The sequence below is a fragment of the Dermacentor silvarum genome, unplaced genomic scaffold, assembly GCF_013339745.2.
Source record: "Dermacentor silvarum isolate Dsil-2018 unplaced genomic scaffold, BIME_Dsil_1.4 Seq312, whole genome shotgun sequence".
Classification (NCBI taxonomy): domain Eukaryota; kingdom Metazoa; phylum Arthropoda; class Arachnida; order Ixodida; family Ixodidae; genus Dermacentor; species Dermacentor silvarum.
The window spans coordinates 280015-296990 of record NW_023606031.1 but is presented as its reverse complement, the minus strand read 5'-3'; the positions used below and the strand labels follow the sequence as shown (position 1 = coordinate 296990).

Sequence of the window (16976 nt, the reverse complement as noted above, 5' to 3'; positions counted from 1 at the left end):
TGGGAGTCAAACCTACGACCTTTGATGTTGATGGTAAAGTTAATTAGTCACAGTAATTAAGGTATTGTTAATTAAGGCACTCATACCCACAACCTTTGGTGGGAGTCGAACCCATGACCTTTCGTGAGAAAAAAAACAATAGGAAGTAACAAGGCATTCGAATGAGAATGTGAAGTAATTTAATGAATGTCTCGTGAGTGTCCAGGCTTTCATCTTCCTCTTTATGTATGCTAAAGTGACTCAACTTTTTCATCAGCTCCTGCTGTGACATTATTGGGACCTTGTTTCAAAAGGGTAACTGGTACTAACGTAGTTGAGTTGAGCTAACTTGGTGAGAGGGTATTGTTACTTGGGTACTCAGATTGTATCCCCAATGGTGTTTTACTGTATAAGCTTTGCTCCACCTTGTGCAGGCACCTTCCCAGATAAAGGTTGTGCTGAAGGCAGACAACAGCAGAACCAGTGCCTGCTGGGAGACCTACATCTGCTCCGAACTGCGCCGGCGTTTCAGCGAGGCCTTTTCTGGGGCACCTGTGAGTGACCGCTTGGCCAAGACTTGTCACGAACTACGGCTAGTTGTGTTTGCCTTTGCAGTCTGCATTTACTGGTCATGATAATCTAGCCATGCCACAGAGGGAAGGCACTTGGGACTCTTGCCCTCGGGAAAGTATATGCTACAAAACTAGCAAGAGGCTGGTTTGGAATATTTTACTTGACCGACCAGCCATGTCTATGATAGGGCCAGCCAACACAACCCCAAAAATAACGGCAAAGTAGATCAGTAGAGACCGGGATAACTGTACTTACTTGTCATGCCATTGCTTCACGGATCAGTTCTTTACTAATTCCAAGATTAAAATGAGTCGCACCTTGATACTGTCACGTTGTAGTGACGGTAAAGAATGGTGCAGTGTCAAAACTGAGTTACAAATTTAACTGTTTATTGGGCAAACTTGTGCCCAGCAAAACAAGTAACATTCGAGCACAACGAAAGCGGTGAGCAAAGTCGGCGATCACTAGATGTGCCGGTCAAGCACGTCGACTGTTGTGCATGACTGGTTGAAGTTTCCAGCGTAAACGCTGGTGCCCGCGCGCGGTCCGGAAACGACTACACAATTGTTGTAGAGCATACAATCTGATTACACGAGGTTCGGCGAGAACACACAACAGGTAGAATCAATGATAACATTGGAATAAGTCCCAAAATATGGTGGTGGGTCTTGCACTGAGCGATAACATTAAGTTGTTAGCCGGTGAAATGCAGTCCCCGGTAAACGGATAAGTAAGTGCATGTGTCAGTACAGTTGAACCCACTTATAACGATCCCAGATATAACGATCTGTCGGTCACAACCACCACATTTCAGTGCATTCACGATTTTCCGACCCCTCTATGAAAACTGCTTCCAGATATAACAAACGTTTTTTTTAAAATGGCCGTACTGATACAACGAACGCTTCGAACCCGGTCGCGGTAAAAAGAGGGGCACACGCGAAGTGCCAAAGCCCGGAAGCACGACCACACTGAGCGCACAGGAGCGTGCGCCCCGCTCTACACCACATATAAAGAACGCATGGCACGTAGCGCCATGCGACCTTCAACCTTCGAGATGAGCGAGCAACTGCCTCGCACAGATTTCTAAAGTCGCGAAATTCACGAATTTTAAAGGCGTGCCGCGTACAGCATAGACAGCATGGGACGAGGCGTGCGACGGTGCAATATTGTATGCCACGACGGCGTCACTCTAGTTTTTGTACAATTGCCAATGCGGCACCATGTGCATTATGCCTGTTTCAACGATTTAGAACGATCATTTATGTCTTTCCACGATCGGAACAACGACCTCTCAAGCGTTCCTGTCGACGCGGCCTGAGTTGGCAAGAACGTTGCACCAGAAGCTGCCGTCACGCACGCTGCCGCCACGCAGTGTTGCACTGCTCCCGCATTCGTCGTCGTCGCTTCGACAGCTGCCTCCGTTGCCACTCATCATTCCAGCGTAGAATTTCACTTGTGTCGTCGTAATGGGGAGGCCGCGTTTACGGTGGTGTGAGCCATTGCTTAAGGGGGTATGAGCCATTCATTATCCTACGTGACGGCAGATTTTTTGAAGCAATTTAATTTCGATGAATTGCAAGCGGCAATGACAGGCGATGCTGCGTTATAACATGCCACCGAGCAACTCGAGACATCGAACGCAAGCGACAACGGCATACTGCGGGCATAGCGTCAGTGACGTCGTTCTTTTCATCACAGCCAAACGTGTTACCTCATAATGAGAAATACTTTAATGAACCATCGAGATTAACCCTATGATAACACCGGGGCCGCATGTTGCAACTTCGCTGGTTAACCATCTTCATGGAGTACAAGGGCCAACAAATTTTTTATTTGAATTCGATTCGAATATTAGAATGAAATCGAATATATTACTGGCTGTGCGGGAGCAAACATGGTTCTTAGCATTTGTTTATAACTAATCTAAGAATATTGGGCGATATTGTGCTGAATTTTCAGAAAATTTCGTGCTGCTGGTGAAATTTCGCCTGTAAACCCACTTAGCCACTAAACGTCTAAACTTTGCGGGAAAGCTGGTTTCAGTAGCAAGGGGCACGGTTTTATAGGTAGCGCAGGTGCACTTTCGTTCTTTTTATTGTAACAAGACTTGGCCGCATTCTCGCCGTTTCGTTGTGGCCGGTGGCCGCACCGCGAGCTGATTTGCCTAGCAACCACCGCTGCTGGTAGCGCCGCTCGCCGTGCCATCTGGCATGACGTCAGAGGAGGAGCCGGTGAAACCGCGTTGCAACAGAGCCGTCGTTGCATCGTATATATAGAAGAGGTGGCTCAGTGGATTCGTCGCAGATATGGAAAGTGAGTCGGAGAGACTGAAGACGACGACGCCAGGCTTGTCGTCGGAACGAAACTAAGAGAGGCAGCGAGCCGAGGAGATGGTGAAAGAACGAGCCGCACGCCTCGAGAAGCGTCGTAAGTACGAAGTGGCCAGGCGAGTGGATTCAGATGAGGATAGCAACCGAAACGTGTTCAAGTCACTGGACGACAACCCCTTATCCTCCCACCTCACCGATCATCGGGCCGTCTTTGTGGCAATTGAAACACGATGAAGACTTTCAAAATAAATGCGTTACACTTTAAAAATGTTTCTTTAATGTAACCATAACTTAACGAGAGGTAACAACCATACCTAAACACTCAGACGTATGAAGCTAAACGATAAAGATGTAACCATCGAGAGATCCAAGCTTAACAATAAGATTAACCGTACCTCTCGCTACGCACACCCAGGCATAACTGAGTTAAGCAACGCCAATTTTTTGCAACACCACATTCAATTCTGAGCTTATTGCTTGACAGTAAGTGCGATGAGTGACGACTGGCACAGGGTCAAATGCCTCCCCGTCTACGGGCATTTGATGCGGTATTAAGGCACAGGTTGTCAAGGAAAGCTAGTGGGAATTACAAAATTTTTAAGTTAAGAGCCAAATGCACAATGTTATAGTAAATGGCTGACTGTCTAGTTTTGTAACATTGATGTAATTGCAAGTTCCGACATATCAAATTAACCCAACTTGCTAATATATGATGTGCTTATCATTATTTGATATTGGATTCAATATTCGAAATTAAGTATCGTATTCAAAAATTTTAATATTTGCACACCCTCAAAAACAAAGAAAAAAAGTTTTTTAGGCTAGTCAAACATTGAATCATTCCAGTTCAGGGACCTGCTCCGGAATTGTGGCAGCAAACGGCTCAAGATAATTAAAAAAATTACTGCACAGCGTTCATTGCCAATTTGTTCGTCGAAAAAAAGGACCAAGAGGTGGCAGTGACACCTCTTGGTCCATATAGAAGCCATGCAGACTGCAACTTGAGATGCTGCTTCCTCTGCTTTTTGAGTGCCATGTGTTGCTTTGAAGAGTTTTGGTCACTGATTTCTACTCGCCACTGTAGCCCAGTGAATATGGCATTGTGCTGCTAAGCTTGAGGTCGCGGCTTGGATCCCGGCTGCAGCGGCCACATTCTCAGAGGTGTGGAATGCAATGACGCTCGAGTACAATACACTGGACGCATGTCAATTCAGCACTAAAGAGAAGGAATTAAACGGTTTAAACTGATAAAGGATTCTTTGGTACACTATTTTACTTATTTTCGCAGTAACAGGTTAAGTATTAGAGAGAATAAAGGTCAAAGATCTATTTCTGAAATCCGCGTCGGCATGTCAGTGTGGCATCACGAATTTTAAAGTACTTTCTCATATTTCGGCTGTTGGGGTTCTCCAAACTTGTTATGTTTGCTCTCTACAATACAATGCAGTCGATCTTTACCAAAAAACCTTAACTAGGCCCGTGCAGCCTCTGCCAAAATTCATGACCTCATGGCTGGCTGTGGGAACTTCGAGGTGGCATCACCACATGTCTCGTTTTTGTGCCTTTTCTGCTTACCAAGCATGTTTTCTTACGGTAAGAGAGGCTTTTTTGCTGTTGATGGATAATTTGCTAATGCAGCTCGAATTGTCTTTCTCTTTAGCGAACCTCTGAAGAACTCCAGGTGGTAAAAATTAATCTGGAGCTTCTCGCTATGGTGTGCCTCATAAACATATTTAACATTACATGGAATTCGGGAGAGAGATAATGCACACTGGCTAAACTGATGCCAGCACACATGAAGTGAAGTCTGGGTTGGTTGATAAGCCGGCAGCTATAGCGTGAACGCCTACAAAATGTGTACGTCTCCTTACTGGTAGGAACGGCGAAAGCTTCGTGTGGACGCAAAGCTGAGGCGGTTAGGTTGCATGTGTAATGTCTACAGTTCAGACTGCGACCGCACGCATTGCGACGGGTGAACGCGAAATGCACCCTTGGCTGCTGAGCCATACAGATGCTACGAAATAGATTTGTGTAAACTCGGCACGACTCTGCTAGTTTATTTACGTTCATTATGCCAAGAGCGCAGATAAAATGAGGCCAGTACATTGTCTTGTCTTTTTCCAACCTCCAGGGATGAATCTGTTTCCTTCTTTGCAAGTAAAGAACCATTTCTGTTTAGATTGGTCACAATTTGGCACTTGCGTGAAGGTTTAATTCAAATGCCACAACTATTTGAACTATTCAATACAAATATTTTGACACTAATTACCATTCGCTTCATCTTCACTTGCACAACAAAAAAATTATTCGCTCAAACCTATTGTGATGATGTGGCACTGTGCAATCTGCTTGCATGATGCTTTGTAAATTGTAGGTGTGTGCGAATAGTGATTTTTGAGACCGAATCGAATACGAATCGAATATTCCCAGACTTGAATCAATATCGAATACATTTCGAGTACATTTTGAATAGTTTTCTAATAATACATCCGTTATCACAATGATTATAAACGATGCTCACATCCCAGTAATCTTAAAGCTACAAGTTCCTGTAATTGCATAGTACGTTATAAATAAGCGCTAAAAGCACAAATGGAGCATTGGAGCCAAGCAAGTAGTTCCTTCGCATGCACAGGGCTCTTCATAGAGTGCGAACGATCACTGTACAGCCTGTAAGGTATGGTTACTTATTAATAGCGTGCTTCACTACGCAGGTTCTCATGTTTTATGTTTATACTATGCCTATGGGGTTTTACCATACTGTGCCGTTCGGAAAATTCGTAATTTTTCTCCAATTTTGTGTTTATTTTGGTGTAGCTGACATCTGAAGTATTCGAAAATATTCGAAAACTATTCGCATTTACGAATATTGACTATTCCTAGTGAAATATTTAGCGCACACAATCGACACGGACACAGTGAAGACGACAGTTCTCACGACGGTTTCGACGGGAATTCAGGGCGCAGGCTCCTTTCCCAAGCGTATCACCCCTGAAGGAAGCCTAACGCCAGGCCGGGTACGCTTGTACCCATTTGAACCAGGGTACCTGGTGGCGGTAGGAATCGAACCCACAACCTCCCGCAGCTGAGGCAGGCGCTCTATTGACTATTCGATTTGAAGACCAAATCGAATAAGACACTATTCGATTCGTTATTCGAAAGTTTAGAATATTCGCACACCCCTAATTTGGTTTTGCTTGTTCATGGTATGGTATTGGTCATCTCCTTGTCATAGTAAGCACCTTGGAATGTCTTTGTTGTTGTTTTTCTCCTCTCAGTTTTTGTCAAGGCTGATCTGAGGAACTTAGGTGCAGCAGCTAGGAGTGAATTGATGTCGTGCATGTTTGTTGCGGCGAAGTGCGTACCAGACTTGCAGCTAGCCAGCTTTTTCAACAATGGCGCCATCTTGGTGTTCCCTACAGCCCCTATGGCTCACTTTTGGTGAGTGGTTGGGTCGTCGCACCTTTCTTGCCCACGACATCTTGTAGAACAGCTAGGAGGGAGACAAGCGATAAGTAACGAATAAGGCTACTGGACAAACACTTAGACACACAGCTTGGGAACATTGTTCTTGTGTTTACCCCTTGGTGAAACATTGGCTCCGGCGACATTCCTTCTTCAATCACTGTTCGTTACTTCGAGCCTCCATTGTCCCTTGAACTTTTCTTTGCTTCTAATCCTGCAGTAATATTTGCTCACGTTTGCACAAGTAGACGAAAGCAAGAACAGATTGTGTCCTTGAAACTTGCATGCATTGAGTGCATACCTTATTGCCTATCCTCCAACTTCAGAACTTTGCTGGTTCTGTTCACATTTGAAATAACTATAGACTGTAGTGCCAGTCAGTATTGTGGATATCAGTACTGTGGAACACTAAAGGAAAAATAAGCTGATCTGCAGTAGTAAACTTTTCTGCAATACAGACAACTTCCATTATTTTGAGCCTGATGGCACCGATGAAATTGTTCAAGTTATCTGCTGGGTCAAATTAAACAAGATGCAGAAAAAACAGCGCTCGCATTTTGTGTGTCTCTCCTTGCTTCTCACGCTGTTCTCAAAAAACTCCGCTAGTTCATTTGGCAGAATTTGTCCATTTTTTACCATTTCCTTATCAAACTTTAACACACACCCAATTTTTATAGAGAAAACATAGTGTGCCTTTCATTCTGGCAATAAGAAAAAAAATACACCATTGCTTATCTTCACAGAATGGAAATTCATTCCCTTTATGTCCATTGTGATCACCCTTAGATAGCAGTTTATCGCGGTTTGTGAAGAACCTCGACATTCTGTTGTCCATACGGTCTATAGTGTATTTGATATTCTGAATTTATGTAATGGCTTCACAGCAAACGCAAATAGGATGAGGACATGCGACTAGTGTAGCCTCTTTGTTAGTTCGTCCTGCGATGCATGCGATTCTCCGGAACGCCAAGAACACGTGACATGAAATATTGCTGCGTGGGTAATAGTAACATATCTTATTGTTTGAATGTGCTTCATAATAAGACTGAAAGTGGTGCATCGTCGACATCGTGCTATCCAAGAACTTGTTCTGTTGCCATAATTTTCTTTCTTCATGGTCACCATCTTGTGATAGTGATGAGAATTTCACGGGCTAGGCTTGCTCAAACAGTAGGCATTTGTGAATGCTGCGAATGCGGTTTTGGTTTTGTGTTAGATTGCACTGCACAGGCAATTTTCTGACTAGTGCTCTTGAGAAACTACCATCCTTGTTAACTTTATTTTTGGTGAAAAAATTGCATTAAGATCAGGCAAATACTGTAATAATTAATTGTGAGCTACCATTCTCTTTAAAACCTTCCTGGGGAGGCCTACAAAAAAGTGGAGATTGACATGTGTCCGATGCATTCACTGTCCTTCAAGGTCCGCGCCAGATGCTCTCGCTATTGGATTGTTCACTGTTGGGGTCACTTGTGTGCATGCTGAGCACCCAACTTTGAATTATCCGGTGAAGGCCAACTTCAGGATTGAAAAATTTGGGCCCACAGAAATGTAGGAGATTCAGTTAGAATAAATTACCCGAAAAATTGAATTAACCGGATTAGTATTAACAGAAGTCTACTGGACCAAAAAACCGCTCTAACTGCAAGAGGAAATGTCGTAAGCCAGAGAAAATGCAAGAAAGAAATTGCCTTCTAGCTAGCACATTAACTCACCATGATGTCGTGAATTCTGAGAATGCCTGCTTGGGGGTAGTTAATCTTTATTTGGTTAAAATGGCCTAAGTTGTCTCCTAAAGGATTCTCAATGAAATTAGTCTCGCCTTAAGAACTCTTACTGTGCTGCAACAGCCTAAACATGAGAGAAATCATTCTGAAGTCTGTGACGTCACTCTGACATTGCAGTGCTTGGATTTCAGCACAAAGTTCTAAAACTAACAGTTTGGTGGTGGTTTTCTATTTCATAATAACATGTAAAAGCGAAATTATTGAAAATAGTTATGAAATACATAAGGTATTTACAACTGATTTACCATTTCTCATTAGTGTCCCTTGAATAACAAATTCTTAAAAACTAATAATTTAGCAACATGGTGGTTTACCAATATATTGAATACAGTTAAAGCTCGATATAGTGAACCTCGATGTAGCATGATGCACGATGTAACAAACTACTTTAATTTCGTAAGTTTAGTTCCATTGAGAACTGTGTGTCTTTTTTGCGATTTAGAAAGTAATTCTGTGACACGGTTTTCATTTAATGAAGTTGTTGACCATTTCAAGCATGTGCTTGGAGCCTGTATTACTGGTAAATCAAGCAAAAAGGTATGAAAGGTTGGCCGAGGAAAACGTTATTCGCAGTGTCCTTCCACATGAAAAGTTCGAGTGGCAGAAATGTCAAAGCGTGTGCACCACGACGCAGTATGCAGGAAGAATGTGTCGCATTGGTAAATTTGCAGAGTTGTGAGGCACGCATCTCTGCGAGATATCTTAAGCGCAAGGGTGGTGGGAATGGAGGGATCGTGCGATAACATGATCAAGCATGCGATAGGGAGGTGGGGGTACAGGAGAAGCGTGCACATCAGCGCTCTTCCCCAAGAGTGCGCATCTCCTCCTCTACCCTTGATCCATACAACGGCCGCGCTACGTATCTTGGAGGTAATCTGCGGCAAGTGCAAAGGCAAAAGCCAAGGTGGTTGGTGCCTTGATGTGCATTGTGTTCTCGCATGTCTAGTGTTGGCAGCCTCATAATCTCATGTTTCCGATACACGGCGTGAAGCCTTCGCTCTCTGTGACAGCCAAGTGCTCGTGGGATATCTGAGATATCTTCACGTGTGGCGCATGGACACCGATAAAACTACAGACATTACTTGGCATAGTGGTTTCCTTGCTATCGAATCTGAATTTTTTTCTATGAACGATTATCTGTATCTTTTTGCACTTTCGTTTTTAAATTGTGAGCACCACGCAACGGAACAGTCGCAGATCTCGGATGCCGTGAGCCACACCAATGCATTGCACTCAGCGCGATCTGCGCCGCACGTGCTGGTGCTCATAACTGCGCCATTATGGCCTGACCTCCTTGCGAGTTCTTTATAAGTTCTTACTGATAAGATACTGTGCACCAGGAATGTCCTGGGAATTAGTGAAATTATTATTACTACTGAAACTTTAAAATTCGAATTAACGAAATTCGCAATTTAACAAAGGTTTTCGTTGCAATATACTGCACCTTCAATATATTGATGTTTTACTGTAAGAAATTGGCAGCCGTGGCACTGTGAACTTTGTATTCTATGGTAAAATAAACCACTAACTCCATTGTTCTCATGGTACTTTATTGGTATAGTAATTAAACCTGACTACTGGTGTCTGTTCCGAAAGCAAAACAAATGTGAAATACTGGAAAAAGCACATAATAAAGGCGAGCTTCTGCAGCCGCCTGCGTGTTGCACACGTCATGCTCCCCTCTCCACCTCTCTTCCATTCCTCCAAAACACGAGTCGACTGTGGCAACAGTGCAGTCGGGCGTCGGCTGGTGTTGGCGTGAAGACACGTGGCGTGCACGGCGGCTCACATTTTTTTCTTTTCCAGAATTTCATGTTTCTTTTTGCACCGTCTTATGTTATAAGTGGGTTTGAATGTACAGTCTAAACCACTCTGACAAATTGAACAATTCACTAGATGCTTCTTCAAGATGTCCGGGCTTTCCAGGAAAGGTGCCAGTCCTAAGCCCCCCTTCTGCATCCTAGCATTCTCATGCATACGTCAGCACAGCAGTGCCACTTTGATGTCTATGCCATTGTGAGAAACTATGTGGCTTGTGTGCTCTGTGCTGGCAGAGTCTAGTGGACCGGTACCAGAAGCAAGGCCGCAGCTGCATCCCCGAGTGCCTGGTGCTCTACTTTGCCCTCGAGTTACTAACCACTCTGCAAAGGGTGCACATGTGTGGTATCATCCACGCAGACTTGAAGCCCGAGAACGTCCTCATCGTAGACTTGTGAGTACCTCCATTATCACCTTGTGGTTCCATACTTCAGCGCTCCCACTCCTGCGCAAAATGCGCCAGATTGCGCCATACGAGATTTCCTGCGCCGATAAATATACACAATTTTGCGCCGAAGTGCGCCAAAATTAGCGCCTGCGCATTACGTGGGTGGCCGCAGACGTGCGCAGCGCGCATGACTAAAGCAGCTTCATAAATGAACGGCGACCGATAATTCGGGCTCGATGGGAACTGCCTAAAATTACAATAATTGGGAGCCGGAAATATCCAAATTCGCCAGAAAATAACTTAATTTACTCCGCCAGTGGCTAAAAAAGAAATTATTCTCGGTTGACCACTTTCGGGGATACGTACACTTTCGCGGGATTTCGCGTCACTAGCGTCAGCGTCGGCATACTTGGTAGTGTGCCAGGAACGCTATCATCCGTAGACGTGTCCAGTGCTAGTCGCGCGAAATGTCGCGAAAGTGGAAGTATCCCGGAAAGGGATCGTCCAAAAATAAAGCCGAAGTTTGTCAACGCAGTCCTGCACGCACGCACGCTTGCCTACAATCTAGTCTGTCCGTATCTCTACCATTGTTATGCTGTCGCCACAAATAGACGAAAGTACAATTAATGCATGCACCAAATCTTCAACCTTTGGCAACAGGACCGCGATTTTGTAGAGAAGTCTTTTCCGCTGCCGCTTCTTGCGCTTCGTCATGGGTATAAGAGCGGCGCTCCGCCTGCGTTATATATATCAGCCGGCAGAGAACAGTGGATGATAAGGGCGACTATAGAATCGAGCGGAATGCATCGCTACAAAATCGTCGCGCAGGAGTCGATTGGGCTATCATAGCCAAATGACGATGTTTTTTTTTTTTGAAACAGTCACTGTCCTCGTCCGTGGAGACATCGAGGGTGCAGTCGGCGCCGCTTAAACAACTTAAGTCGCCGCGACCGTGTCGCTAGTTAACACGCCAATGAATAAATGGTGGACGCGCGGAGCCAACCCGAATGCACTCCCGAACGGCTTGCCGGAGTTCGCTTGCCCGAAGGTTTGGGCGCGGTCGGTGCTGAATTAACTAGGCTTCGCTAGTTTCGGTTTCCAGGAGGGGTCGGCAACAACACTGACCACCATGCTGCGGCGATGCCAGCGACGTATCAACGCCAGAATATTGCTATTTCCGCTCAACTCGAAGGCCAAATTAGCACGCCGTCGCGCAGGCAGAGTCCGAATTACATAGAATGGCGTACCTTAAGGTGTCCGAGATTTAGATGTTACTTATACCTTAAATTTATGGGCCAGTGATGGTGCCTCAAAGTAGTCCGTATAATCGAGCATGTTTGAATTGCTGGTGTTGAAATAATCGGTCGACGCCAGTTGTGAATCAGCCAGTTGCTGAACAGAGGCTTCTGCTTTACACGGAAAAACAGAACGTTGAAAAGTACCTGGGTCGTTTGAAGCAATGACTGAGCGTTAAGAGGGGCGTCAAGGCTGGCCTGGCTCAGAAAAGCATTGATGACATTGTCTGGCCAGGTGTTTCTGACTGATGCTAGAGCCTTGCTGAAAACAAAGTGTCAGCTGTCAATGAAAAATTCATACGATGTAAAAGGCAACATCTTAGCAGCTTCACTAAACTTGAAATAAACTAATTACAGCACACTGTGTGAACAGGTTTGTTGTCATTTAAATTAAAGGGACACTCATGTATTTAAAGGCAGTGTTTTACAGCTAGCAAACTTTCTGAAATAATGCTTGTCAATTTTTAAAGTGTTTGAAATAGCTTAGGACGTGTCCAGCATCTGGCATTTATTAGCTCCAAAGTGCTCCGAAATCTTTATCTGGATGCTCCAAACTGCTCCAAAATTAGGATTTTGCTGTGCCAATAATTTCTCCAAATCTCAGTTCGTCAGTGGCAGCACTGATACCTGCTAACCTTGACAATATTATTCTGAAATGTGTCACTTTTAGAGCTTCGTTATCATTATTGTATTGACACCAATGTCGCAATGTCTCCTTTGCGCCTTTGCGCAAAAGGTGCATCAAAAGAATGAAAATGCATTTGCTGACCAATTTTTCGTAGCCAGATTCAACTGCAATGACAACTTATACTAAGGCAGACATTTGGCAGCATACAGAGGCATTAAGAACCTGTTCCTAATTGTTGGTTTGCGTCTAACCTCTTTCACGCCAACATGGTTAACTGGTTATCTCATGGTCAAATGGGTAGAGCATCTGGCTTCTTGCCAAGTGAACTGCTTGAAGCCAGCCCTTGGAAAAATTGGGTCACTGAGTGTGTTACTGGGTATGTGCTACTCGGTACGTACCGTTCTTCGATGCAGAAAAATATTACTTAAAAATTTATCCATTGCTGGGCGGAATCGAACCTGTGTCATATAGTATATTCAATCTTGTCTGAGTGAATATGAATGCAGCATTCTTAGGGTACTTCACGCACTTTTCGGGGCCGACTTTCTATATGTTTCTGTGTATGTTGGTATCTGTTTGTATCTAATCATTTTCCCGCCTACGTTGGTCACTGGGTAGTCCGTGATCGAATGGGTAGCCCATCGGGCTGCTGTGTTGAGAGGGAACAGGGTTAGAAACCAACCGTCGTACCAGCTTGGTTCGGTGAGTATATGGTAATGTATACATGTGTGCCGCTCTACAGCGAACCTCTTTCACGCCGACATGGGTTCAGTGAAACTCCTTGACACTGACTTGGAGCACTCAGTATGTGTCTCTGTACTGGTCCTTAGTGACCTTCTTTAATGACAAATTGGGTAACTAGGTACGTGCCACTGGGAATGTGCCGCTCTACAATCATGAAAATGTTCATTTTGTGCTAGTCTACGACCTAGAGTGGCATTCTCGGGCTATCACTCTTCTGACATTTCGCGTGACTGTGTACTGGACATGTCGGCATATGTGACCGCCAGCGTTTCTGTCACTGTGCCAGCTCGCAATCTGCGCTCTGTGCCAGGAGCACTGTCGGCGCTTAGTTCAAGTCTGGTGCAGAGTCACATAAAATGTAGCGGGAGTGATAGTAGTATCTCTAAGCACCGGCACTGTATGCCTTGTATTTGTGGCCAATGAAGCAGAAATGGTGATGACGCTGCCCTGCTTTCATTACGAATACTGAAAAAAAGTTTCCATTCTGTGACAGTAAATTCGCGCGTCTGATTCTGTTAGTGGATGTGGGGGGCATGCTATATTCTTTCATAAATTGAGGGTCTCCTTAAAGGTACACTAAAAGGAAAATAGCTTGACATATATTTGTAAATTACCCTCGTGCAATACGAAAACAGCCACTCCGCATTTATTCCGTGCAGCCCATACAAGGCAGGCTTCCTTGACCGGTTTACTGAGCAGGGGGCCAGCTGTCTACAGTTGATTGACTTTGGACATGCTATCGACATGAGCCAGCTGCCGCCTGGCACAACGTTCACCTGTGCGGTGACAACAGCTGGCTTCGTCTGCACCGAGATGCGCGACAGTCGCCCATGGACCTTCCAGGTGTGCAGACAGCTTGCTGTGTGGGCATGGGTGCCGGATGAGCTTGAGCTGGTGCAGTGCACTTTTTAGACTGGACAACACACTAGCAGAGAAAATTGCACTTGAATATGCTTCTTTTAAATTAATGGGACTCGCTGAGTGCAAATGAAAGTATGAAAGAAGTTCTCAAAGGCATCGACTAATCTTTATCCCAACCAAATTCTACATAGCTGCTGATCTGAAGTGTAAGCTGCGACGGAATTGTGAACATGTAGCCTTGTTATTTTGCTTCGACGAGACGCCCTGGTAATACGAAAACCTGCCTAATGCATTGTTTTAAAAAAGTGTAACAAGATGCTGCCACCAGCATTGTTGCTGCAGCTCATTTCTTCGGTAACCCAGTGATCCATAGAGATGAATGTTTGCAGACAAGCTAAAGCTCTGTGTTATTTGTCACTGCGAGACAGTTGCCTTATTTGTACTTTAGCGAAACGTGAGTTTAATTCATGTCATCACAGCATTCTGTGAAAATGCATTCATCATCATCCTAAAAAATTGTGTAATCACTGATCAGAACTACAAATAACCGTCCGTGCTCAAAGAGGTGACAGGACAAGTTTTCATCAGGCGTGTGCTTTTTTGAATAGTGCTTGCGATCTGATTTGATTCACATGGGAGTTTTAGTATCCAAAGTTCTGGAAAATAAATATAACAGTTTCATTTGCTGAAGATCAAATTGCAGCGTTTCTAAATGGCATGCGCAAACCCAATTCTCCTTGCGAACTTTCACCTATTCAAAATGTTAACGGCCGTCACCACACCCTGGTGCTATTTTGGACAACGTAGCTTGATCAGGGCCCACAAAAGAGCTAGTGGAGTGTAAAGTGCGAAGTGCAGCATCTGCTTATACCGTATTTAATCGAATGTAACGCGCACCCAATTTTCGAGAGTTCAAAATAAAAATGCACCTGAACATAATGTTAAGAGATTTTTTAAAATGATGGCATGGCCCCATGTTGAAAAAAAAGACAAGCACAATGCACTCAGATAAAATGTGAAATTTTTGTGCTGACAGTTGCTTTCCTTCAGTGATTCAGTTTTGCTGGCGTTAAGGCCACTTCTGGATACGCCCCCATTGCGGGCCGATTCAAGGGCTGTTACCTCGACAGGCTCGGTCTGCACGCAGCTGTTCCAGGACGTCTGCAAGCTTGTCATTGAGGTCCGGATATTTTACAGTTTTGGCCCGTAGAAACTTTTCCTGGTCGACGTGCAATTGAAGATCTTCTTCCTTTCTTTGCATCAATCACATGGACCCAGGTTTCGGGCACGCAAAAAAGGCACGACGTAGTTATCTTAAGCATGCGAAATAACTTTCCTTTGATATGAGCTTTCATCCCCCTAAAATCGGCGAAATATCAACGTACCCAGTCTCGTGCCGATACCGTACGTCGAGTCACCCGCGCCACTGCGCGGCACAGGTTCGTTTTCACGCAGCAGACAGTGCGTTGCCACCAGGTCTACAGGGTACCGTGCAAAAGGGTTTGTTTTGTCGTGTGACATACACACTTTAGTCAAGGCGACTGTAGGTACTTTATGCTTTTGTCTTCGTGCCTTTGGCCGTACGCACAAGCTCTGTTGAGTTCCAGACGAAACTATCTGCGTTGTGCCATTGTACTTTCATTATTACACCCTTGACTGTGTGCGCCAGCTCTACAAGCGCATACGTGCACTCCATCACGCGACATAGTTGATTTCACGCCGTTGGCTATGCGCGTTATCTTCATGGAGTTCCGGGCGCCTTTGTGCACTTCGTCAAGTCACCTATCGTATTTTCTCGTCTGTGCATGCTATCTTGCGAATCTCGTCTAAGCGTGCGACTGCGTAGACTTTTGTCATCGCACCTTCGGTTACTCACACAGCTGCAACATCGCTATGGAAGCGTACGGAACACCCAAGACAGAGTTCGCACCTGGCACAAGAAGCGCGATTTGGAACTTTTTCGAAAGAAGCACTCTGTGCTCCTGCGAAAGGATGCTGAAGACGCCAACGGCAACGACCACCACTCTCATGAACCATTGAGCGGCCCAAAAATTTGTATGTGAATTTCAAGCTCAAGGTTGTTATCACAGTCAATACCAAGCAAGAGCATCGGCGATGTGTTCAAAAGTGGCATTGCCTGATTCGAAACGGAAGGCTTTGGACCGGAAGATTGCTAGAATGATAGCACTCGACTTGCAGCCATATGCGATCGTCGAAGACCATGGTTTTACGGACCTTTTGAATTAGGCAATCCCTGGTTATTGGCCGCCATCAAGACTGATGCTGTCTCTTACGCTGGTGCCAAAGTTGTACGATGACACCAGAGAGTGGGCTCATGTGGACTGCACAAAGCATTCAGTGATGGCATGGCGTCACTTGCATTCACCTATGACATTTGGAGAAATGTTGCTACTTTGAAGCCGCTTAGCGACAACTGCAGTTAGACCTGATAGCTACCCAACACTTTCAGCTGTCATGGCGATCCTACCGATGCTCATACGAATGCAGTAGACCGCACTGAGGATGACATGTTGTGGCCCATAGCTATAACTGTGTAAATAGAATTGTACTCTCAAATGAAGTAAGGTGTTTGATTGTCTCATTTTAATTCGACACGTCGGATAACTTGATCAATTTCTATAGTTGTGCCAAAGTCGAATTTACATAAGCCGACTGTATAAAATGTTTACGTTCATAGACTATGGCTAGCAGAGACAAATAAAAAAGTGGCCGGAGGGAAAAAATCTGATCCCACACTTATATGGTTACTGGTGTAAAGTGGAGCTTTTGTTGATGTTTCCCCAAATGGTAATTCATATGGTATGCAAACATAATGCTAATGTCTCATTTTTATGCAGAATGACAAATTTTAAATATTACGTTTGCATGAAATAACATTAAGTGATTATCATTTTAATGACACTACTGTTAAACCTCAATACTGTAACAAAGTTCTGTCTAACAAAATTCTCGATATAACGAAGTATTTAACGTTTCATAACTTCGTGTCCAAAAACACCGTGTATAACAAAATGTCCTTATACACAACCTCCCTAACGAAATGTCACTGCCGCCACGAAGGAATACATAGACAATAAATGTACA

General features: G+C 44.5%; 1 protein-coding gene across 1 annotated transcript in view; it reads left to right on the top strand.

Moving 5' to 3' along the window:
* LOC125941788 (mitotic checkpoint serine/threonine-protein kinase bub-1-like) overlaps nucleotides 1–10353 on the top strand; it is a 93817-nt gene extending 83464 nt beyond the window's left edge. The window contains exons 9-10 of the mRNA XM_049659634.1: nucleotides 414–533; nucleotides 10192–10353. Of these exons, the coding sequence (XP_049515591.1) occupies nucleotides 414–533; nucleotides 10192–10353 (282 nt within the window). The remainder of the gene's footprint in view (nucleotides 1–413; nucleotides 534–10191) is intronic.
* The last annotated feature ends 6623 nt before the right edge of the window (nucleotides 10354–16976 follow it).